General features: G+C 48.5%; 2 protein-coding genes across 5 annotated transcripts in view; one reads left to right on the top strand and one right to left on the bottom strand.

Moving 5' to 3' along the window:
• Positions 1 to 1,719, bottom strand: part of WDR25 (WD repeat domain 25) — a 142,289-nt gene extending 140,570 nt beyond the window's left edge. The window contains exon 1 of one of the 2 annotated variants that reach the window (XM_057731836.1): positions 1,664 to 1,719. The gene's annotated coding sequence lies outside the window, so the exon portion shown is untranslated. Of the gene's footprint in view, positions 1 to 1,654 lie in introns of both variants that reach the window. The other variant, XM_057731837.1, reaches the window with a different exon arrangement.
• WARS1 (tryptophanyl-tRNA synthetase 1) overlaps positions 1,391 to 25,198 on the top strand; it is a 29,539-nt gene continuing 5,731 nt past the window's right edge. Inside the window, exons 1-7 of one of the 3 annotated variants that reach the window (XM_057731840.1) lie at positions 1,391 to 1,508; positions 7,164 to 7,342; positions 12,422 to 12,635; positions 13,589 to 13,697; positions 20,164 to 20,283; positions 20,990 to 21,172; positions 23,616 to 23,716. In XM_057731840.1, coding sequence (XP_057587823.1) covers positions 1,475 to 1,508; positions 7,164 to 7,342; positions 12,422 to 12,635; positions 13,589 to 13,697; positions 20,164 to 20,283; positions 20,990 to 21,172; positions 23,616 to 23,716 — 940 coding nt within the window. In that variant the 5' untranslated portion in view covers positions 1,391 to 1,474. Of the gene's footprint in view, positions 1,509 to 1,579; positions 1,907 to 2,561; positions 2,909 to 7,163; positions 7,343 to 12,421; positions 12,636 to 13,588; positions 13,698 to 20,163; positions 20,284 to 20,989; positions 21,173 to 23,615; positions 23,717 to 25,198 lie in introns of those variants that run through there. The other 2 variants (XM_057731841.1, XM_057731842.1) reach the window with 2 other exon arrangements.

Below are 25,198 nucleotides of genomic sequence, written 5' to 3'. Positions count from 1 at the left end.
TTGGGGCAACTAAGCCCGTGCGCCACAACTACTGAGCCTGCGCTCTAGAGCCCGTGAGCCGCAACTGTTGAGCCCGCGCACCTAGAGCCCATGTTCCGCAACAAGAGAAGCCCCTGCTCGCTGCAACTAGAGAAAGCCCGCACACAGCAACGAACATCCACCACAGCCAAAATAAATTAATTAATTAAAAAAATAAACTAATGGAACCGTGCACTGTGAAGGATTTGGCATTTCTTTTCTCCAAATACTTAGTCTGGTCCTGCATCCTGATCAGACATCTCATGTCTCAATTCCTATGCACAGCACCACCCACCACAGCATCCCATTCCATCCTGCCAAAGGGAACCCACCAGGAAGGCACCTGTTCTCAGCCATCAGGATGGATTCCTACCCGCCCAGTGTCCACAGCTGTCGAGTCACAGGAGAGGCCTATGGCCAGCACTGAAGATGAGGTCTATGGCAATAGATCAGAGTAGTGTGACTGGGGCCCATAAGCCCCAACTCCTACGAGGCAAGGCAGCAAGGACTGAATGAATGCAGGCGGGTGGATGGCAGGGCTCCCTATCTGCTTCATGTACACTGCATTCAGTCATTCAGCAAACACGCAGGGAGCATGGGCTACTAGCCAAGCCCCACACCACGCACCGGAACACTGCGGCGAACAAGACAGTAGACGATGCCCCGTGCTCTCCATGCCCACAAGCCGGGGAGACACAGACCACGACCACGTGACACAGAGCATGTCCGGAGGTGAGAGACCCTAAGAAGAAAGTAAAACAGGAAAGAAATGGAGGCGTGGTGGTGGGCTTGGGATTGCACTTTCACACTGGGAGGCCAAGGCAGGCCTAAGGCAGAAGGCGAGGCTCTGGAGGTGAGGGAGCAGAGGTGATGAACACTGAGGACCGAACCAACACAACTGATCAAGTGGGGTGAGAGAGAAGGAGGCAAGGATGACAAGGAAAACAGGCAAAAACGGAAAAGACTGCCAGCCCCTGGGAACAACATAAACTATAGGGGGGAAAGTGCCTGCTGCCTTTTACGCTTCTAAGGCAAGGGGCGGGGGGGAGGGAAATTTTTTCATGGAAAGAGGAAGCGCTTAAACCAAGAACAGCCAGAAAAAAAAGTCGTCTTTGGAGAAATAAGGCTACAAAAGGGGGGGAGTGGCATTGACAGCCGGCAGCATGCCAGCTCCACCGGGGCAGCACTTTTTGTGTTTTGCTCACTGCTTGATCGCCAGCACCTAGAAATATTTATGAAATGCAACCTGGTTGGGGGGGGGGGGGGGGGCGGCACAGAGAAAGTAAAAGGAACAGAATATCCTCGTTCAACGAGTATTTCCCGATTCCCTACTCTGTGCCACGCCTTCTGTTAGGTCTTATGGACAGAGATCAAACACAAAACACGGATCCTGCGCCGGAGGCCACGGACTGATGACGCCGACAAACGAGACACGACCAGAGACGGGGTTCGAAGAATGAACAGCAGTCAGCCAGACTGTCAAGTGAGAGGTGAGCATCGTCCAGAGCACCGCGCGTTCTCAAGGAACCGGAGACACAGGACGGGCGAGCGGCGGTGACCAGCCCGCGCGGAGGGCGTGGAGCGTTAGGGCCGCTGCCAGATCCCAGTCCCCTCCCGCCCCCGGCCCGCCGCTCACCGCACGCACCGGAAGCTCTCGGTCCTCCGGAGGCCGTCCGGTCTGTACCCCGCAACCCAGTCGCGTTCCGCCGGCGCCGGGGTCGTCAGCCAATCAGCGGCGGCCTCCGTCCGGCGCACTCCCCCCCCGCGCGCAAGCAGCCAATGATGACGCAGCCATGCCGGAAGTTGTTCCGGCCGGAAGGCGTTTCCACGGACGCCCAGGAGGCCACCCGTGGCTGAGCCGGCAGCGCTGAGGGGCCCGGCTGGGCCGGTAAGTGAACGGATGAGGGAGGGAGGCCGGGGCGGCGCCCGATGACCTGGCCCTCCCGGAGCCGCCTGCACGCCAAGGCCCGGAGTATCGTCGCTGCTCGCCGGGTTCTGGCACCACGGGGGGCGCGGCGGCCGCCCCGGCGCCTCTCGCCCCCTTGCTCCCGGCGCCCCTCGCCCCCTTGCTCCCGGCGCCGCCGACCCGGCCTGTCGCCCACTCCCGCCGGCACCGACCCTTCGTCGCCTCCCTCCTCTTCCCTTTCCCCGAGGGGAGACGTCCCCACTCTTAACGAGTATCTGCCACGTGACAGGGGCTTAGTTCTCTCCACGGTAAAATTAGGAGGCTTCTTTACGCCTGTTTCACAAATGAGGAAAAGGAGGAGGAAGCGGAGAGGGAGTGTGATTTGCACCAGGTCTTGTAACAAGAAAACGCCCAAACTGGAATTGAAACCCGGGTCTGACCCCAGCAATGATCTTTCCACTACACTGCGTCGCCTCCGCGAACAGCATCAGCAGCAAGGAATTTACCATCTGCCTTTCCACTCCCTGCTCCCCCCACCCCACCCGACCCCACCCGCGACTACACACAAACTCGGCTCTTCATACTGATGCTGAGAAAGGAATGGGAAGAGGGCGGAGAGGTTATATGGAGGTCAGCCTGCCTTATGGGGTGGCTGATGCAATGCCCTGGTAACGGCTTGGTTCTCAAGAGCGTTTCCCTGGTCTCCACCCGCATCCCCCCTTCCACCCACCCCTCATTGGACAGTCTTATCAAAGAGGTTGGTCAAGCGGCGCTAGTGTTTCTGAGAAACTGGGTGATTTCTGAGAAACTCCTACATGCAAGTAGTAAAGGGTGGGGTAAACAGGAACAAAAAGAGATGAGTCTTTTTTAAAAAGAAAACTGAAAGAAAGAGGCAAAGACTATTAAAGGAGAGCTTTAGCTGCCCTGGGCAGTCTCAGCTCCTCCGCTGCCGGGGCCACCTCTGCGACGTCTCCTACAACCTGGGTATGTATTGCTGTCTTTGCTGGGCTTAGATTTTACTAGTACTTTTACCTGCCTTTTCCCAAAGGAAACCTTGCCTTAGGGGATGAGGAGTGGTCTCTCTTAGGACCAGAGTGTTGTGCATTTTATTTCATCTCGTTGACCCAAAGTCCAGGTGACCCACAGCTTCTGTGGGGAATGGAGATGCTGGAAGAGCAGCTGTCTATTTGGATTCGTAGCTTGACTTTCAGCACTGTGATGTTGGCAGTCCTGTTTTTCACTGATGAGGCCTCCTTAGATAGTTGAAATCCATCCACAGTATCTTTGTGATACTCATAAGTAGCTTATGCCTGGCTTCATATAAATTCTTGTTCTCTTTGCCTTTTAAGTAATGTTCATTTTATTATTTGGAGGGGAAAGTAAGCTTTCCTCTGTTTAAAAAAAAAGTGAACTCAATCTGTTCCGAGATTTGAAGCATTAAAGGACTTCTTACTGGAAAGAAATCATTTTCTTGTCCTCTGGAAACTTGACAATCCAAGGCCACGGTCATCCACACTCAGGGGCAAGGGTGTGGAGGATGGTATCCCAGCTCCTGGTAATATTCCAGGCGTCCAGAAACTTCTGGGTCCCCTACTCTTCTCAGCTGCTCCAGAATTGGCTGTTGTGTGTGATACCACCCTTCCCCCAGATTGCAGAATCAGTGTATTCTGATCTGATCTGTGAGATGATTTGTGTGGCCCAAGGAATTGTCGTGTTGTTCTTTTAAACAGTTCTGTAATTCCTCTTTCCATTCCTCATCCCAAAACTGTTCCCAGTTTCTTCGGGTGCCTGTTGTGCTCCTTGGGAATAGTATGACCTTTCAAAATGAGCACAAGTTTCAAGTTCCTTAAAAAGAGGGATGGAGAGTTCATTTTTAGGAGCCTTTCAGTTTTCTCCTTAACTGTGTGCTGATCTGCCGTGGAGTACGCACATTTTCTCTTCACTCTCAACCCTTTTCTTTTAGAGGAGATCATAGATTACTTCACAGATTGTAACTTCATTTCTTTGTTTTAGATTGTAGTATTTGTGAAATGGATAAAGCAGTTTTCCTTGGCAAAGATTCAAAGCCCTATTTGCAGTTTACACAGTAAACACTGAAGACAGTGGTCCTTTGTCTCTTGGCATCTCGGACCCCTTTTAGAAAGTAGCAGAACCTGGATACTCTGCTTAGAACCGCGTACATGCCGATGTGCAGGGAAACTGTTGATGTCATTTCAGAAGTTCTGAACTCTGGGTTAAAAAACTCTGAAGTTAAATTAAATTCTAAAAGTTAGTTAACAAACAAAGGAGCGTGTTAACTAGATAGGAGGAAGAAAGGAGAACATGTGCCCATAAGTGGGCCAAATGGGTGGATGCTCGAAATGAGGGAAGTGGTAGTTCTACTCTTTGTCTCTGATCACTCCCGAAGTACTGTACTCACTCAGAAAGTTGCATCATACACACACACACACACACACACACACACACACACACACACACACACACACACACACGATTCGCAGCGTGGGTGATTCCCACGCAGCTAGCATATGCCTCATGGTCCTGAGAGCAGGGAGACCTCACCTGCTGTTTCCTCAGTCAGCTTTCATTCCTGTGTGCCTCTTCTTACTTAAATGGGATTCCGGTATTTAAAGATACATGTTTTTCCCTACAACAGGGACCCTAAATGCAGGCTCAGTTCGTCTAGCTGATCCTCTGCAGTTATCTGCTCCACTGCAGGGCGCGATTAGCCATCGTTCTACTTGGCACTTTGCCGAGGAATTTTAATCTGTACTTGATTTTGGTCCTCCTCACAGACCTCAAAACCTACCTGTTGCCTTCTGTGCAAGACACCACATTTTTGGAAGGACAAGGGAAAACCAAAGGGCATTCCAAAGAGTGACCAGGATGGTGAGCAGACGTTAGCAGTGGGTGAGGAAACTAGACGGGGTGTGTGGGATCAGCCTGGCTCTTCCCAGATCTCAGAAGGCTCAGTGCAGGGTCAGGACGTTTTCAGAGGACTTCTGAAGTCCAGATGGGAGAAATCCACCTTCAACTGGAATAAGCACTTGCAGAGATATTATAAGAGGGAATAAACCAGAGGGGGGAAATTGAACTAGATGATTTAAGAGATTCATTCATCCAGTAACCATTGATAAGCTACTCTGTACCAGGTAAATAACTACATGCAGTGTGAGTGCTCTAATAACCTCCCTAACAAGTGCTCGGAGATCACCAAGGCCACAGCAACCAGCTTGGCCCGTAGGTGCAGGGGTCAAGGAAGGCTGCACAGAGGAGCCAGGGTTTGAACTAGTAAGGCAGCAGGCAGAGGAGGGTATGAGACATTCTGGGCAGGGGGAGCAGCTGGAGTTGGAGTGAGCGCGTGGTTGAGGGGGGCTTTGGCATCAGATCCTGGCTCAGCTACTCTGGCATGGAACCTCAGAGGGCAGTTCTCACTTCCCTGAGCCGTCAGCCTCTGGTCGCTAATGCAGAGCAGAAGCTGTACCACGCAGCTCTGAAAGTTTGGGGAATTGGGGATCACGTGTGAAGCATCTGGTTGTGCTGTTTGGTCGTTTGTGGCTAGAAGTAATTTTCATCACTTTGATAGTTATTTGATATGGGCCTGAGTGTTTCTTCTCTCGAGCACTAGTCAAAAGGTTCTTCCGCATTCCTGCTCTTTCTTTTGGGCCTCCCTTTCCAGGAATTGAGGCAATTCTCAGCAAGGAGGGGAAAGAAAGTGGCTGCTGTCCCATTCTGGTCTCAGTATTATGCTTTCATTTACTTGTATAAAGATTGGTTTAAATTTTACATATTATTAAACAGGTATGTAACAAATGGATGAATAAAAATAAATTACCCCCTCAAATCTTTGTGTTCTGTTCATAAAGCTGCTATAAAAAAATTTTTTTTAATGATTAACGAAACAATAGTCATTGATTAAACCTCTCCCCTGCGGCTGATGCTGTGCGAGACTGTTTGCTTACCCACATTATCACACGTAACCCATGACCAGTCCTGCAAGTTAGTGATAGTATTGTTACTCCCATTTTACAGTTGAGAGACTGAGGCTCATGACAGTTAAGCACCCCGTAGGATAATGTTTGAGAGCACAGGCTCTAGGGTCAGACTGCTTGAGTTTGTATCCCATATCAACCACTTCCTTACTGTGTCATCTTGGGCAAGTGTTTTAGCCTCTCTGTACTCATCCGTGAAGCAGAGAGAACAGATCTGTCCCATAGGATTGCTGTGGGCATAAGTGCATCGATATGCATCAGGTGCTTCGAAAAATACCAGAGACTTAAGTGCTGGGAGTTACTGCTCTGGCACAGCCTCCCTGTCACTGTCATCCTCTTCTTTCAGGGTGTGATGGCTCTGGAGCCCTAACAAACAATACTTGTGACGTGTTTGTACCTTGCTTTACGGTTTATAAAATGCTACCATGTCGTTTTTTCCCATTTCTTCTCGTAACGGCCCTTGAGGTAGGTGACCAAGTTCCTGATGGTGCTGCTTTATAGCTGAGGAAGTTGACATTCAGAAAAGGGAAGTGATGGATCCAAGAGGGGCTGATGGCGGCCAGCCTCGGCCCCAAGGTGGCCTCAGGCGGCCTGCCGTGCACCCCACCTTTTTCAAGGTTAGTAGTAAGTAACAGGAGGTGCAGGGACATCCTCAGAAGCTTGCAGGGCAGCAGGGCAGCATGTGGAGTGCACAGGCCGCACCTCAACCCAGACTTCCCTCCTCTGAGCACGGAACAGCTGGCCCACGGAGGAAGCCCTTTGTTCAGCGATATGTTGGTTATGACTGCAAAGGCCTGGAAATTCATCCCCAAAGCAAATAAGATAAAGAGTAAATAGCAGCTTGCCAAATGTTTCTAGCTGTGGTGAACGTACGTTTACTAAAACACTGTGGTATTTGCTCCCTGGGCAAACACGAGTCCTTCCGGTGTCCTGGACGCTAGGTGAGGCACGGGGGCACCTCAGCAGATGCACACTGGCTCTCGGTTAGTAGGGGTCTTTCTTTGCCCTCCCGAAGTCTATAAAACTCACAGCGATGCCTGTTGACCTCATCGTTAGCACGTGTTCTTCCTCTGTTTCACGGCTCCAAGTTTCTGCATATATTTTTATTAATGTGATATTATCTGTGCCTTTTATTATAACTCATCCCCAACCTTTTTGGGAAGAAGAACTAGATACAGTAAAGGAAAAACAGCTGCGATGGTTTGTTAACCTCTCTCTCTCTCCCCCTCTCCCCGCTCCCCCCACAGTTTTGTCTGGACCACTGAGCAAATCCACCAGCACCCTAGCCAGCTGTAAACGGAGGTCCCAGAAAATGGCAGATGTGTCCAACGGCGAGCAGGGCTGTGGGTCCCCACTGGAGCTGTTCAACAGCATCGCTGCTCAAGGGGAGCTCGTGAGGGCCTTGAAAGCCAGAAACGCGGAGAAGGTACGTCATTGTGCTGGGCCCTCCACACACGCGTCCAGGCCACGTCTGTAGGGTCGTGTGACCAGGATTCTGTTCTCTCAGCACTTGAGGTGTTTTGGCTCTCATCTTACATGTATCTGCTTCTTTATTGGCATCAATGTGTTTAGGCTAAAGGGACGCCGCTGGGAAGCACGGCCCCATCCACCCAGCCTCTCCCTGTTTCCTGCTCCCAGAAACAACGACTTTCAATTCTTTAAGCTGATTCTTTTGATATGTAACCCCACATCTCTCGAAACCACACATTATACTTACTGCTGCTTGATTTTCAGGTTTGGGGCTTTCCCTGTGGAAGACGAGGAATTAGCACTTTCATGAGCACTTCCCATCCCTGCAGTCTCCATGTAAATGCCGCTGACAGCTGACCCACTGAGTGTAGGAGGCGTGCTTCTCCTTTCCTGCCCAACTTTTGTTTTCTCCAGAGTGGATAGTTGTCTTAATTGCTTTTTGCTTGGCTTTTCTGTGTTTTATTTTGTCTTGTTTTGGCTTCGCCATATGGCCTGCGGGATCTCAGTTCCCTGACCAGGGATTGAACCCAGGCCAAGTGAAAGCCCGGAATCCTGACCACTGGGCTACCTGGGAGCTCCCTGCTTGTCTTTTCTGTGCACCGATGCTAATAGAACTCCAGGCTCTCCCCCATTGGGTGAATCCCTCTCGAGGCACATCAGACAGCCTATCAGGTTTGTCCTCTCGAAGCACGCTCTGCTAGGACCTTCCACCAGCTTCTGTCTGGGTAGTGAGCCACCTCCCACATGGCCCATCCCAGGACCCTCTCTCCTTGTCCATCCAGGCCTTCCCCTCGCTCTCTGTAAGGTCGCTGTCTCCTGACCCTGTGTCTCACTCCTTCTTGGTTTCTTTTGGCAGAGCAAATCCTCCAATGGTTTCTGAAAAAATTAGTGCTAAGGAAATAATTTTTTGAGATCTTGCATGGTCTGAAAGTCTCTTTATTTTACCTCACACTTGACTGACAACTAGGCTTGATAGAGAATTCTGAGGCCATTGCTGCATCCTCCCCAGCTCCCAGGGCTGCTGTGGAGAAGCCGGACTCCGCTCCTTTGTCTTTCCTCCCTGGAGTGTTCGGGACCTTTCCAGTCCTGAAATGCCCTGTGACAGGTGCTCAGTGCTCCTGTCAAACTAGAAATTCATGCCCTTTAATTCTCAGAAATTACATTATTGGATTTATTCTGGAGGGGTTTTTTTTCTGTTTCATTGTGTATTTTTTTTAATTCAAAAACTGGTCCTCTTATTTAAGAAGACCCGTCAAAATAAAAAAATTTCTTATTTTTTGATTTTCCTCATTTTTCTTTTTGTTCTTCTTTTAGGTATGTTTCCTCAACTTCTAACCCTCCTATTGCTTTTCACTTTTTCTATCATCTTTGACTTCCAAGAGCCCATTTGATCCCCGAATGTTCCTTTCTCTGTACTTATTTCGTAGGTACACTGTCCTGTCTCTGAGATCTTGGTGATAGTTTTCCCGATGTTCTCTACCCCCTTTATTAACTCAGTTTCCTCCAAGTTAGCTTTTTGTTGCTTCTGCCTTTTGTATTAGATGCCATCCTCAGGTGTTTGGTGGCGGTTGGCCGTGCACTTGTGCTTTAGAGGGAGCACTCAGAGCTGGGAGGAGCTTATCGTGTAGCTGTCCCATGTGGCACGGTGACCACACGGCTCCCTTACCTCGGGAAGTCTTCAGTGTCAGGTCTTTAGAGCTCTTCTTTGAAGCTAGTAGGGTCCCCGGAGAGGGCTCTTCCAATTTGCTGTCCAGAGGGTACAGGCCTGACCGCCAGTATTGTGAGCCAAGTGGGGCAGAGAAGCTGGACTGTGTGATCCTTCACTGGAGCCCCCGTTCTCCGTGCACTGCCCCCGCCCCCGCTGTGCAGAATGCCTCCAGTCTGGACTCTTTACTCTCCTTGTCGAGACACTAAACCTCTGGGTGGGGTGGCGAGGGAGGGGGCCTGGGGCAGAGAGCTCAGTAACTGCTTCTTAGACAGACTTTCAACCAGTGCTCCTGGTTTTATAGCCCATTTTCACCCTCACTTCTTTGAATATCTAGGGCCGCCAATGCCCAGACCTCTCGGGGATTCCACAGCAATGTAAGTGCAGTCGATGCGCAGTTTTTTCACGAAGTCTTAGCATGTGTGCTTCTCCCGTCTTCAGTCAGGTACCAGTCATCCCTCTGCTTCCCAGCTCTCAGTCTGGTTGCTGCCATCCTCTTCCTGTTTCCTTGGTCCTTGTGGGTTGTGCCTTTTATAAAGACCCCTTTGCTGTTGCTGCAGTGGGTTTCAGAAATGTAATCCACGTCTGGAACCGGCACCTGAGCATTTCCTTTCACTCTGGGTCACCCAGCTTCTTCAGCTCCACGACTTCCTCGTCCATTACCCCCAACCCCTGTCGTCATCTTTTCAAAAATCTCTTCCTAGGTTCTCACCAGATGGTGTCAACCATCTCACACTCACGCCAGTAGTTTACTTTGGCTCTTTGAACCCTGAATAATCCATTACATCTTAAAAGAAATAAACACTGATATCCCAGAAAAGGAGTTGATTATTCACAGAAGGAGGTTTACACCACCACTTAGGGCTCAATAGATGAGGCTAAGTTGTTTGAAAAAAAAAAACAAAAACCTGAAAATCTAAAATAAATAAAAGATTCAAATGTCGATCATTTACTCCATAAATCCATTTTAGCAACCTGACAGGGATATTTTTGTCATTTAACATTAAATTTGAATAACACTAATAAATGTTTTTAGTTAGTAATTCTTAATGACTCCAGTTGTATTCAGCATTTTAGCAAACAAATAGTACTTAACACAGTTTAGAATTACTCCTGCGAGGGTGGTCTCTGACTAATGCTTAGTCAGCTGACACTCAGCAAGAGAGATCAGAGGTTGCAGGATGAAACCAAAATTAAATGAAGTAAATTTGTAGTTGACCCTAAAATGTGTTGTACTAGAAGCTCCTATGTTTTAGAAATTCACTGTAAGTGAAATAGCTGAGCCACTCGGGGGTCACTGGTCCAGTGAGGGTCCCGCGGGCTCTTCCTCCACTCGCTGTGCCGTCTGTCCAGGTCACAGTCCTCGGCGTTCTTCCTGCTCCGTGTGCAGAGAGAATAACACCCACAGCTTTCAGAAACAGTAGCTCATTAAAGCTTCTTCTGGAGGGTAGGTGGGCATCTGGGGGCTCTGATGGGAGACAGTTTGAGCAGGGTTCAAGAGATGACACTGGATCATAGGGGTGAAGATAGAGAACAGAGCCTTTTTTCTTCTCTTAGTCTAAGTAAACTTTTTAAATTGAAATACACCATTCGATCAGAAAAATGTGGAGATCACAAACAGACAGCTCACTGAATTTCCACAGAGTGACCAACCCTGTGTAACCAGCATCCAAATGGAGAGACGGCACAGAAACCATCATTCAGCCCCTTCAGGCCCTACCTCTGCCCTCGCAAGAGAAGGCTCCACCCTGTCTCCCCCACCATGGATAGTTCTGCCTGTGTTGGAACTGCACATAATCAGCTAGTGTATATAAAGTCTTTCGTGTCTGGCTTTTTTCAGAATATCAGCTTTTAAAATCTGTTTCAGTCTCCTGGTCCTTGTTAGATTAGGCAAGCCCGCTTGTGTGTTTCGGTCCCATTCCAGATGACAGATGGTCCTTGAGCTGGGACCCTGGTTAGTTGTTTGACTTTCAGAGAGCCACCTAGTTGGAAGCTCAGTTAGGCCAGATAGAGTATAAAGTGTCACACAGCTGGTGGTTAAAGGGTAGTGACTACAGGGCACTTCAAAGCAAGGTAATTCTCCCATAGATAACGCGATAGATCAAGCTTGCTAAGCTTTTATTCTGCTGCAAGCACAGCCTAGGCACTACCAAATAGAGTGCGGAAAACACGCTTGCCTGTCTAAGGTAGGCCAGCATCCAGTCTCTTGCATGAGGTGTATCCACAGGGCTATTGATTCCACAGCTCTGGTTTCAGAGTTTGAAACACAAATCTGTGTCTGCGAAACCACCCTAAAGTAACAGCCCTCTGTGGCCCAGGCGCCGTACCTGACAGAGGAGCTCTCTGAATGGAGTTCGGTGCTGCGGTGCTTCTCCACTGGGAAGCCCAGTTTATAGCACATTATGTGTAAACTCCAAATGGAAGTGTTTGTGTTTCCCTTGGCAAGCAAATTGGACTGTGTATATTCTTTGTTTGCAGTCTAATCCAGCAAGGCCAATTATGGGAGTAGAGCTTCAGGGCACAGCGTGACTAATCTGCTTAATTAGCTTTGCTCTTTCAAATGCCAGGCTTCCGGGGTGGCTGATGTGGGCTCCTGGAAGAGGAGGTCTTTAGAAGATTTCTTTTAATGTACCCAAGTATACATTTTACATTTGTTTTTCTTATGCTTATTTTAAAACACTAAATACACAAATAGTTTGGTCAGCTTGATAAAACTCCAAAACGCTGCGGTATAACTGTTTCCCAGTTTCCCCTTCCTTAGTTTATGACTTGAAAGTCTATATTTTTTCCTTGCCTTTATCTGTTTTCATGATATCTGTCTGAGTTGCTGTTGCTATCCTTGGTGGCATCGTTGTTGAAGTTTCTATAAATATTCATCTCAACCTGTGTGGAGTGTAAAAACAAGTTCCAACACAGAACTCAGGGTAAGTGGTGCGTGGCGCCTATCACATATGTTTGCTGGCATCGGTGGTGTTTAAGTCATATTTAGCACGTTAACTCTGTCATAAACAACAGTGTAAGTTGTGTCGCTACACGCATCCTATAGTGTTTGTGGTAGTAATCTGTAGCACTAGACCAACAGATAAAAATAAAATACATTCAGGCCCACAACTTGCTGTGTGTCCATTGGCAAGCTCCTTCCCCTCTCTGAGTCTCAGATTCTTCAACTGGAAAAGGACAGTGACAACAATGCCTTCCTCATAGGGTTGTCGTAAGGCTAAACAAAGCAATATGTGTGGAAGCCTTTAGCACAACGCCTGCCGCGTAGAAGCAGTAGCATTCTAGCGATTGTGAATATGTTCAGCCTTCACCTTTACTTACTTTGTGCAGGATGAAGTGGATTCTGCAGTAAAGATGTTGCTGTCCTTAAAAGTGAGCTACAAAGCTGCCACGGGGGAGGATTACAAGGCTGACTGTCCTCCAGAGGGCCCGGCATCTGGGAGTGATTGTGGCCTGGATGCCACAGAAGCAGGCGAGGATTTTGTGGACCCGTGGACCGTACAGACAAGCAGTGCAAAAGGCATTGACTACGACAAGCTCATCGGTATGTTATAGGGAAAGCCCCAACTTTTAGAGTTGATTCCACTGAGTTGATTCCGTTGATGTTTTCTAATTTGAATTAATCGTAAATCCAGTCAGGCTTCAACGTCAAGGGAAAAAACAGATCCTAAAATCTTTTGGTGGTACATTCTATTCCCAGAGGATTATTTTTAATTAACATAACATTATAAAGTATGTTTCAAAATAACAGTTTATAGCTGACAGCTTCGTAGAAGCTTTTTGCTTTTTTTGAGCAGTTCAGAGCTTGGGGAAGGCCCACTGAACAGGCGTCTCTGCAGTCCTTTAAATTGTCTTTACCTTAGTGGGTGTGAGTCAGTCGTGGATTACTGAGGGTTTCTCCTCCAGTGATACCAAGGGTGGAGCTTAACAGCTGGAAGTCAGCTTAAGAAGGATGGCTTATCACAGGTGGCAGGTCCTCACAGCCAGGCCCTTCATTGAATGGCTTCCTGCTCAGGAAAACCCTTCCTCTGACATCATCGGTGGCTTTCAAAGAAGAAACAGAACTAAAATATTCTTATCTAAGCCATTTTCCGTGATTTATGTATGTAGATTATCATTGAGGAAAAATTCTCTTGAAAACAGACATTAATTTGGTTGAAAACTATTTAAAATTATGGTTGTGAGTGTATATAAATTATATCTTAATAAGCAGTGAGCAGCTGTGTGTGTGTGTGGTTGTCTAGAGTTGCTCGCTAAGCTGCATTTTGGATCTGTTTCCCGTCAGAATCGAATCCCAGACAAAAGAACATTTTGTTCTGTAATTTCTGTTCTGCTGGCTGTGACCTCCGCTCTGGGCTGGTGGAAGGGGCCTGAGCCAGAGGCCTAAAGAGGCCCGGGTCTGTTGAGACCGTGTGTGGCTCACGATCTCCCTGTCGCTTCAGTAACATCACCAAACCCCCCCGCCACCTAAGATCGGCATCTCTTCTTTTTCTCCAGTTCGATTCGGGAGCAGTAAAATCGACAAGGAGCTGGTAAACCGAATAGAGAGAGCCACTGGCCAGAGGCCACACCGCTTCCTGCGCAGGGGAATCTTCTTCTCCCACAGGTCAGGGGCTTCTCACTGCAGGGCCTCCCACCCCTCCTCTTCTTTCAATGAAGAAAGCGATCAGGATGCTGTTCCCTCAAACTGCCGGGCCCTTGGGGAGAGTGGTTGCCAGTTGGCAGAAAGCCGGTTCCGCCTCCTGTCCTGTCAGTAACTGGCTGTGGGATCACGCCTGTGCCTTCACCTCTGGCCCTTAGTTTATTCATTTGTAACCTGCCCACCTCACAAGGTGGAGGTCAGGTACACAGCAGATGAGATTCATGCCAGGTTACGTGCTATAAACTATAAAAAATGTCACAAAACAAAAGAGACTCCCGTGTCCAAGCTCAGCATTTCCCATGAGGTAAGCAGGAGGCTTCCTGAAATTACTAACTCCTTCCTCCCATTGTGCTGGCCTGCTCACAAGTAACACCCAGCAAGAAACTAACAGAGCGGACAGGGCACAGGGTCTCCTACCTGCGACCGTACGTTCCGTGCAGGTGATATCAGAGAACGGGCGGCTTCTGAACGAGTGCTTGCCTCTCCCACCCCACACATCACCTCGGGCTGGGTTCAAGGCCACATTTGTGGAGTGTATAGTCTGGGGTGGGGCTGTTCTGTTCTGCTCACACATCAGGGTTACGGAGAGCACACGCGGGGCGGAACTCGGCCGTCTGCTGAACACTTTCAGTTCTACGTGCAGAGAACTCCAAGCCCCGCTCAGCCCTCTATCTGGGCAGAATATGATGAAAGCTTTTTCCTTAATTGAGATTTAACTCACGTGACATAAAATTCACCTTTTTAAAGTACATGATTCACTGGGTTTTTGGTATATTCACAAGGTTGTGCAACCATCACCACTATCTAATTCCAGAACATTTTCATCACCTCACAAAGAAACCCTCTACCCGTCAGCAGTCACTCCCCGTTCCTCCCTCCCCACCAGCCCCACTGGCAACCACTAACCTACTTTCTGTGTCTGTGGACTTGCCTGTTCTGCACATTTCATGTAAATAGAATCATACCACATGGGGCCTTTCATGTCTGGCTTCATTCACTGAACGTCGTGTTTTCAAATTTCTCCACGCTATAGCATGTGTCAGTACTTCATTCCTTTTCATACCTGAAAAATATTTTATTGAATGGACGTACCCCCCCATTCAACAGTTGATGGACATCAGGGTGTTTTCAGGTTATCGATAACGCTGCTCTGAACACTCGTATACCAGTTTTTATGTGGACAGATGTTTTAAGTTCTCTTGTGTGTGTACAGGGGCATGGAATTGCTGGGTCATAAGGTGGCCGCTTAACTTTTGGAGGAACTGCCAAACTGTTTTCCACAGCAACTGCATCATTTGCGTTCCCAGCAGCAAGGTGCAGACAAGAGTTCCAGTTTCTCCACATCCTCGCCAACATTTCTTGTTTTCCTATAACCATCTTAGTAAGTGTGAGGTGGTATTTCATTGTGGTTTTGATTTGCAGTTCCATAATGACTAATGATGTGGAGCATCTTTTCATGTGCTTATTGGCTATTTTTATATATTCTTTAGAGAAATGTCTATTCTGATCCTTTGCCAACCTTTTTTAAATTTTTTTTTTGGCCGTGCCACGCAACATGTGTGATCATAGTTCCCCAACCAGAGAGCGAACCCACACTCCCTGCATTTGAAGGCAGATTCTTATGGTCCCAGTGGACCACCAGGGAAGTCCCCTTTGCCAACTTTTTAATTGGGTTATTTATCTTTTTATTATTGAGTTATAATAGTTCTTTATATATTCTGGATACTAGTTTCTTATCAAATACTTGATTTGCAAATATTAGCTCTTTACTTACAGTGTCCTTAGAAACAAGTTTTTAATTTTGATGAAATCCAGTTTTGTTTTGTTTTTGGTTGTTTGGTGTCATATTTAAGAAACAGTTGCCTAATTCAAGATCATGAAGATTTACACCTGTGTTTTCTTCCAAGAATTTTATCCTTTTAGCTCTTACATTTAGGTCTCTGATCCATTTTGAGTTAATTTTTGTCTATGTGTAAGGGAGGATCCAACTTCATTCTTTTGCATGTGAATATCCAGTTGTCCCAGAGCCATTTTTTGAAGACTGTTGTTGAATTTTTTTGACACCCTTGTTGAAAGTCAATTGACCATGTATTTGAGGGTTTATTAAATATACTACATAGTCTTGATTACTACAGCGTTGTAGCAAGTTTTGACATTGGGAAGTGCCTGTCCTCCAGCTTTGTTCTTCTCAAGCATATTTTGGCTGTTCTAGGCCCCTTGCATTTCCAAGGGAATTTTAGGAACAACTTGCTAATTTCTGTTTAAAAAAAAAAAAAAAGGCAGCCAGGATTTTTGATAGCAATTGCACTGAATCTGTAGATCAATTTGGGGAGTGTTGCCATCTTACAATATTGTCTTCCAGTCAGGCACATAGAATGTCTTTCTGCTCACCAGGTCTTTAGTTTCTTCCAGCAATGTTTTATAGTTTTCAGTGTATAAACCTTGCACTTCTTTTGTTAGATTTATTCCTAAGGTTTTATTACTTTTGATGCTGTTGAAAATAGCGGTTTTTTAATTCCCTTTTTGGATTGTTCATTGCTGTTTCTGGAGGGAAGGCGCACTCCTGCGTGTCTCCTCTAGCTCAGTACTCACTGCAACTCTGCTTCACTTCTGACAGCGGATATGTAGGGTTTCCACACAGCAGGGGGTTCTGCAGCATAAGTTGGGTGTCTTACAGTTTAACTCAGTTCTGACACCGTCTACCTGGAGATAGCGTCCGACCCCACAGGTTAAGGGCTCAGTCCCACAAGACTGCCCCCTACCTCCCTACTTCAGACACAAATCACGCGTCCACATTGTTCCCTGTGCCATAAATCAGAGGGTCCCACGACTGCCTCCTGGAGTTAATTTGCTCCTCACACAAGTGAGGAAAATATTTTACTTACTAGCATACCAGTTTATTGTAGAAGAGTATAACTCAAGAACAGCCAGGTGGAAGAGCTGCTCAGGGCAAGGTGTGGGGAAGGCGCAGAGCTCCCATGCTCGTCCTGGGCACCACTCTCCCCACTTCTCCACATGCTCACCAACCCGGAAGCTCTCTGAAGCTGTCCTCTGGGTTTTTATAGAGGCATCATTGCACAGACATGACTATTTAAATCACTGGGCATTGGTGGTTAAAGTCAATATCCAGCCCCTCTTCCCTCCCCAGAAAGTGGGGGGTGGGGGGGTGGGGAGGGGACTGAAAGTTCCAACCCTCTAATCAGAGTCGGTTCCCCAGGCAACCAGCTCCCCGCCTTAGGGTTATCTAGGGGCTTTCCAGAAGCCACCTAAGTGACATGAATTTTGGTGTGGTTGAAAGGTGCTTATTATATGAATAACACTCCTGTCTTTATTGTTCTTATCACTTAAGAAATTCCCACAGTGGTTTAGGGAGCTCTGTGCCTGAAACAGGGTAGAACAAAGACCAGGTATATAATAGTTCTTATTATCAATCACAATATTGCATTACTGTGTAGAAATACAACTGATTTTTGTTTGTTGACCTTACATCCTGCAATTTTGCTGAGTTCATTTATTGGTTCTTATTTAAAAGTTCTTATTCAGCCACATAAATTTGAAGATCTAAATGTCTTTATTCAGTGGTTCATAAATCTAGCAGTTAGAAAGGCGCTCCAAGGGGTTTTACAGAATGGGGTGGGGCAAGGGAGAATTAGCAAAAGAAATGAAAGGTTTATTTTTAGGCCAGGACATCTTTTTGTGAAAGGGTCTTACCAGCAGATGGGCGCTTGAGGGAGTGAGGGTACAGCGAGGGGCACAGGGCCCACATGGCAGTTTACCTCACAGGCGCTGAGCAGAAGAGTGGAGACATTTCTGGGGAAGGTGAAAACTGCAATTAAGTCAGATACCAAGTCTAGGTTTAGTACCACGGGCTTTAACATGATACCACTTTGGGCCTGTGGTTTTCTTTTTAACATTTTTTTTTCTTTTTTTGTGGATTCTATAGCATTTTAAATATATAGAATTATTTCACCAGCGAATAAGGATAATCTTACTTTTTTCTTTCCAGTTTGGCTTTCTTGTTCTAGAACTTCTAGTACAGTCCTTGTGAAAGTGGGCCTCCTCATCTGGTTCCTGATCTTAGGGGGAATCTTCCAGTCTTTCACCGTTGGGCAGCTGTGGGTTTTCCATAAATGCCCGTCATCATTTTAAGGAAGTTCCCTCCTATTCTGAGTTTGTTGAGTATTTTTATCATGAAAGAATGTTGGGTTTTATCAAGTCCTTTTTCGTCCTCTTTCGAGATGATCATGTGGCTTTTTTTCCATGAATATAGTGTATCACGTTGATGGATTTTTGCATGTTGAACCAAATTTGCATTCCTGAAACCAATTCCAGTTGATTATGGTGTATAACCCTTTTATACATTGCTGAATTTGGTTTGTGAGTTCCTGAACATTTTTGCATCTGTATTCATCAGGGGCGTTGGTCTGTAGTTTTCTTCTGATGGCTTTGCTTTGGGTGTCAGGATAATACTGGCTTCATAGAACGAGTTGAGAAGTATTCCCTCCCCAATTTTTTTGGAAGTTTGTGAAGGATTGTTGTTAATTCTCTTTTGAAAATTTGGTGGAATTCACTAGTGAAGCCATCTGACCCTAGGCTTTTCTTTGTGTGACTTATTTTTGTTACTAGTTCAGTTTCTTTGCTTGTTACAGATCTGTTCAGGTTTTCTGTTTCTTCTTGAGTCAGCTTTGGTAGTTTGCTTCTCTCTAGGAATTTGTCTTTTTCATCACGGTTGTCTGACTTGCTGGCGTGCAGTTGTCCATAGTATTATTCCCCTAGAATCCTTCTTATTCCTAGAAGGTGAGTAGTACCATTGATTTTGGTAATTTAAGTCTTTTTTTTTTTTTTGGTCTTTTTAGCTCAAGCTTTACCAATTTTGTTGATCTTCAATCAAAATTTTTTTTCTTAGGCATTTGACAGTTCTCATTGCCCTTGTGACTTATTTACTTCAGTATGGTAATGCTGTAGGCTCTTGGCTTAGGGAGGTATGGGACTTGAAGCTTTGGCCATGCTCACATTTGAGAACGCCTCTGGGATCTGTAAAGTAGGGATTTGATGAGATCTGCCACGCGTGTTGTGCTGCGCACCAGCAGCTGAGGGATCCCTGTTGGGAGCCATCCTCGCAAAGCTGAGCTTGGTGGGAGCCCTGTCAGCACCCTGCCCTGGGCATAGCACGTCGTGAGTGCTCGGAGACTTCCTACAAAGCCATCAGGGGCGGCTCGTGTGGGTGTTCCCTGGCGGTCCAGTGGTTAGGATTCTGCTCTTCCAGTGCAGGGGGCACGAGTTCGATCCCTGGTCGGGGCACTAAGATCCTGAGTGCCGTGCGGTTCGGTGGGGTGGGGGAGCAGCTTCTATGACGGCTGCACTCTTTTTTCTCCTATAAGCCAAGAAAAGTTTAATTTGGTTACTTATGAGACCAAAGAGGCACGCTTTTTCTTCCAAAATCAGGCATTTTATTCTTTCCTTATTTTAGAAGCACTGTGTGGTCATCCCACGGGGAGAGTGATCAAAACCAAGCACACAGAAAGCCAGAACACCCACAATCCTATAAGCCCGGGGACAGCACTGCTAACCTCTGGTCGGGGTGTAAGGGGAGGTCGCTTTCACGGTACTCTTGTCTGGATCCTCCTACCCAGACCTCTGGAGAAGGTGGCTAGTCCTCTTTCATTTGGGCACACTGTCTAGAAGCAAAGAGCATTCACGCCCTGCCAAACGTCATGGTGACTGGCAGGGGCTTTTAACAATACAGGTTCCCAGACGTCACCGCATACCCCTGGCTCAGCACCTGTGAAGGTGGAGCACAGGCACAGGTGGTGTAGGAGCAGCTGGCCGGGCGACCGATGCACCGCCAGGGAGGAGGCCCGTTCGTGCGCACGGTCTCTGGACCCCGGTCCTTGGGGAGGGCGGATGATTCCAGAATAACTCCCAGATGAAGGTACCTGCTCCCAGTGCAGCTGAGGGAGCCCAAAGCAGATCTCCAGCTGGGGACCTTCCTTACTTCCCTCCCTAAGTCAGGACTCTATGAAGCCCTGCGATGTCCCCCGTCTGGGCCAGCAGAGTCTCGGGGCTGCGTGGTCCTCCACAAGGACTGGGTGGGTGGTCCTGGTGTCACTCCCAGGAGAGTGTGTGAAGCAGAGGGTACCTCAACGTCGATATTTGGAAGAATTCTGAAAGAGGTCCAGTGGCTGCCCGACCGTGTCCAACTTTTAAACAAATTATCCCCAACCTGCATGTCTTATACTTTTAAAACAATCTCAGGAGAAACCAGTTCAGAAGAAGTTCCCTGTCGTTTTTACAGCATAAGCGCCAAGGATAAGAAGCTCTAGTGATTATCCGGGTCATTTTGTCTCTTTATCGTTTCCAAATGAGCATTCACGCCATGACTTTTTTTCTCAGAACGTCACACTATTTTCTTTTCTCCTTTTTCCTTTAGAGACATGCATCAAGTTCTTGATGCCTATGAAAATAAGAAGCCATTTTATCTGTATACGGGCAGGGGCCCCTCTTCCGAAGCCATGCACGTGGGTCACCTCATCCCGTTTATCTTCACAAAGTAAGTATTGCGTCTTGCGACTGTTCTCACTTGTAGTGGTGAATCAGAAATGTTAGTCACGTTACTGATTGAGTGTGGTGTGTAAAATTATTTTGTTATTTGGAAATTCTTTTGAAACATGGAGAGACGAAATCAGCAATATATCTGCCAATCATAGGTAATAAATGTATTATTTTGCCAAAAAAAAAAAAAGGAAAGAAATGTTTGTCACAAACCTTGTCTAGAACTGACGAGATAGTACTAGTTCCCGCCTGCTTGAACAACCAAGATCTTGGGGAGTTGGTGCCTTTGTGGCCTCTCTACTCCCCATTCCTGGTGTCACTTTAGTGGGACGTGGGTGGTGGAGAGGGCACTGCTCTGGAGTCAGCGGACCTGTGTCCTCCTGTTCCCCTGTCCATGTGACCGTAGAAGAGTTACTTCTCTGGGCCTTAGTTTCCACATCTGCCAGAGGGAGTAATAACACCTACCTCCTACAGTTCTTGTAAGGCTTCAAAATAAAGTGTACAGAGCAGCCAGCAGAGCTGCGTGGTCATAACAGTGGTAACCCTTATTAACAGGGGTCAAAGTCACAGCGTGGTCAGAGCGTGTGACTGTGTGGGCAGGGAAGTTTTGACATACGTTGTTAGTGGGAACTGTTTTCAGAGAGGCACAGCGGCATTTTTCTGCAGGGAGTGAGATGTCGGCCTTCCTGCCCTCTGTCCCTTAGGTGGCTGCAGGATGTGTTCAACGTGCCCCTGGTCATCCAGATGACTGACGACGAGAAGTACCTGTGGAAGGACCTAACCCTGGACCAGGCCTACGGCTACGCTGTGGAAAACGCCAAGGACATCATCGCCTGCGGCTTTGACATCAACAAGACTTTCATCTTCTCTGACCTTGACTACATGGGGTAAGGAGAGTATGCCCGGCTGCCTTTTATTCATTTATTTTTTTCCGGCTGCCTTTTAAATAAGCAGATGCAGATTGTGGACAAGTCATCACCGCCATGGCTGCAGCTGAAACACCTGCAGCGTCTTGGGGTCTGGAAGGTGTTTTTCTTCCTTTATGAAATGTTATGATCTGGTTTGTTGACAGTTAAGGTTTCCGTCCTCAGCTTGTGACCCATGTGCATCTGTGTTTCTCTCCACGGATGGTCAGTTGTGCCAGTTTGGGTACCTTTTTCCCCACAGAGAAAAGACTCACTGGTGACACAACTCCCTAACAGTCTAGTTAAACCGGCCACTTAATAGGCCAAAGTATTTCCTTCTGAAAGTCATTAAATTGTAACTTCTGCGGTCTTGAACTTCGTCCCAGACAACGACCCAGAAGTGTGTTAGAAAAGCAAGACTTTGTCAGCTGCCCAAGAAGAGTGCTGTTCAGCTCACCACATATTTCCCAAGCCCCTAAGATGTGGTGCTCCCTGCACGGCACTGACCGTCCGCGGGCGGCAGTGGCTGAGACCCTGTCTTGCTGGTGGAGTGCAGCTGCTATTAGGAGATTTGTTAGAGGCCCAGGCAGGGCGAGGTGAAAACACCCTTTGGTGTCCGCGTGAGCAGTGAGTGCAGAGGAGCTTGCTGACTGACACTGCCCCGGGAGGGTCCCTTTTGTAAGTCCTGAAATCTGAGGGGTGACTTTATAGCCATTGAGAGAAATAGATGCCTTGGTATGAAATCTGGGCTAGCAGCCAGTAAATGAATGAATTTTCTAATTTTACCTATTACATTTTTTTAATCGCTCTCTTGTGGGTACAGAGGCATTGTGGGATCCGTGAAGAAACACGATCTTTGAAGGGAGGAAAACAGAGCTGGATTCGAGTTCCAGCTCCTCTGTTCGGGGCCTGTGAGTCAGCAAGTCTGGTCCCTGAAATAGGGTTAGATGAGACCTTCGCTGTCACTGATATTGTCATTTTCATGGCACTTAGCTTTATTTCCCTTCCCCTATTTCTTAAAAGGACCTGATTTCAACTGCTTGAACCCTTAGACACACCGTGGGTTCTGCTGCTCTTTTTAGGACAAGGCAGTGCTGGCATCACCCAGTCACTGGCTTCTTTTTGTGCAGCCCCTTCCCACCCACCACGACCCCTCTTGGTCTCTGGTCCCCCACCAGCCAGCACTCTTTCTACAAGGCAGATCTGGCCCGGTCCCCTGCTCACACCTTTCCCGTTCTCCATCACCATCAGGATCAAGTCCTCGCTTTCCCCTTCGCACACCAGCCCCTTGTGACTTGGCCCAGGTTCCTCTCTGGTCACCGCCTCCTCCAATGAGGCGGGACAGCTTGCTGTTCCATGTCCTTGCCTCTGCCCCTGCTCTTCTCTGCCCAGACTCCAGCACCCCCAGCTCCACAGATTCCTATGCTGTTTTCCAAACATGTGGTCAGGCGCCCTGGGCTCCCCTGTGCTGCACTGTGAGGGGTCATCCTCTCCCACTAGACCAGTAAAGCGACAGTCACCGTGTGCTCACTGTGGCAGGTACCCTCCTAGGCCCCGAGAACACAGCACTGAGGAAAATGAAGTCCCTGCCTTGTGGCGCTTAGATGCTGGTGGGACAGAAACAAACTCCTCTGATGAGTCCATGAGGATGTCTTGGCGGGGATGAGCGCATGATTGGTGGCGGGGAGGCTGGAGTTTTCAACAGTCCATGTGAGAAGACCACCCATGACCCACCCTGCTTTCAGCACGTTCTGAGAGAACGTGGGATCTGTGGCAACGTTTTTTCCAGCCTGTATTTTTGGTACCTGCAGCTTCAATTCTGCCACCTTTGCTCCCTAAGAACTTCCTTTTTCTCTATGAACATGGAGTAAAAATGAAAACCCAGGGATTTCCCTGGCGGTCCAGTGGTTAAGTCTCCGAGCTTCCACAGCAAGGGGCACAGGTTCGATCCTTGGTCAGGGAATCCCACGTGCTGCGTGGTGCAGCCAAAAGTTTACAAAAAAAAAAAAAAGATGAAAACCCAGGCAAAGGGTCTGTGCTAGCGCTTCTTAGCTATTGTATGTTGAATCTAAAGTTAGGAGAGAAAGCACACAGTCCTTCTCAACAGAAAAGCTGCCCTGGGGCCCCCACACTTGACGCCCCAAGTGCTCAGCCGGTGACCCCAGCAGGTTTAAACATCCCGTGTCAGCCACCGAGTGAGTCCGGTGGGCTCTTGCCTCCTTTGCTGCTCAGCTTCCTGTTGACCTCGCACAGGTGGTGTGTCCGCCTCGCCTGCCACAGGCACCCTTGCCTGCAGGGGGCGCCACCGTGCCTTCCTCCCCAGCGTGTCCCGGCCCGAGTCGGGGCTGCCGGCTTGTACCTCCGCTGCCGCCCTCCGAGGACGCCCCTCTCTGGGTGCGGGCTTTGATCCTGATCGTCTTTGCAGGATGAGCCCAGGCTTCTACAAGAACGTGGTGAAGATTCAGAAGCACGTGACCTTCAACCAAGTCAAAGGCATTTTCGGCTTCACCGACAGCGACTGCATCGGTAAGGAGCCGCCGCCGCTGCGGCCCCCACCCCGCCGCCCCCCAGAGAGGAGTCACGCTCAGGAGGAGGCGGGTTGACGTGCTTGGTGCCTGCCCGGGGCTGAGCTGTCTCTGAGATGGTAGCATTTGCAGTTTGTCTCTTTAAATACGTGGGTTTTCCCTGGAACGTAAGGAGCTGGCGTGATGCATTTGGCCCCTTTTCTGCGCCGTGTGGAGCTGTCCCTCGGGACACCTTCTGTCCCTCGCCTCAGTCTTCTGTTTTAAGGTTTAGAAGGAAGAGAAGGGTACAGACGACTTTGGTCCTCTGCCTGCTCCTGGGACCCCAGTCAGCAGAGGCCTTGGGAGGCCTTGGTGGGGGCCCAGGGGTGCAGGAGGCTGGTCCCCAGCAGATAGGCCCCATGCTGCGCTCACATGTTTTGTTTTGTTTTGTTTTGTTTTCTGTCCCTTTCCCTTCCATCCCCTTCCCTGTATCTCCATGCCCCTTTCAGATGCATTGGCCTTCTCTCCTTTCAGACCCTTAGCTTCTTGAGCTAAGGATCAGTGCTGAGACTAGTGTCTGGGTCTCCTGACCCCTCCCCTGCATTCTGGGTGCACAGCCCCAGGCCTAATAGCTGCCAAGCCGGGCAGCTCCCAGGAGGTGCCTACGGGTGCTCCGTGCCGGGTGTGCCCTGCTGGGAGGGAGCACGTTCCAGGGCCCACTGTGAGGGGCCTGTAAGGACGAACGTGGAGAGAAATACAACAGAGGCCTTACTGGGAGGCTTTTCACGTGAGCAGAACCCTTGGATGTTTCGGTCAGATTCATTCCTGACGACTGGGGCATAAACCCTGTGCTTTCGAAAGGGTTTTAACCCTGGGAGTCCGGGCATCGCGTGGGGAAAGGGCTCCCTGGAGGCTGCCCTAGCGCGTGAGGAAACAGGAGGCGTAACAAGAGGTGCACACACGTTGCTGCCATGAGACCCAGCCTCGAACCCCGGCTCAGCCACTTGCTGGCCACACGCAGTAGCTCCGGGACACCGCCCAGGCAGTCTGAGCCTAGTGTCCATGTGCGTAAAATGGGGACGCTTAGTGCTCTAAAGGGGACACTGGTGCCAATGGCAGCTGCCATGTGGACACCCAGAAACAGACAGGAACCCAGAAATGAGGTGTGTCCTTCTGCAGAGGGGAGAAAACGGGCTGCCAGGAAAGAGCCTCACAGAGACAGGATTTCAGGCCTGGAGCCACGCCGGGCCGTCCGGGAAACACCTGAGCAGCACGGCGGGGTGGACTGGCCTGGCTCCACTTGTCAAGGGTCACATGAAGATCCATGCCCTCTGACCCCACAGTTCCGCTTCTGCAGGTCTAAGCAAATAGCAGTAGCAGTGTTAACATCAGCAACATCCAAAATACTGAGAACAGTTTCATGTACCAAGAAGTCATAATTTATAACAATTGAAGCTGAGGAACAACCCAGACGCCCAGTGGGTAGATTTTCTTTAACGATTAT

The sequence above is a fragment of the Hippopotamus amphibius genome, chromosome 4 (genome assembly GCF_030028045.1).
Source record: "Hippopotamus amphibius kiboko isolate mHipAmp2 chromosome 4, mHipAmp2.hap2, whole genome shotgun sequence".
Classification (NCBI taxonomy): domain Eukaryota; kingdom Metazoa; phylum Chordata; class Mammalia; order Artiodactyla; family Hippopotamidae; genus Hippopotamus; species Hippopotamus amphibius.
The sequence above is the reverse complement of the archived record's forward strand: the minus strand, read 5'-3'. Positions and strand labels throughout refer to the sequence as shown.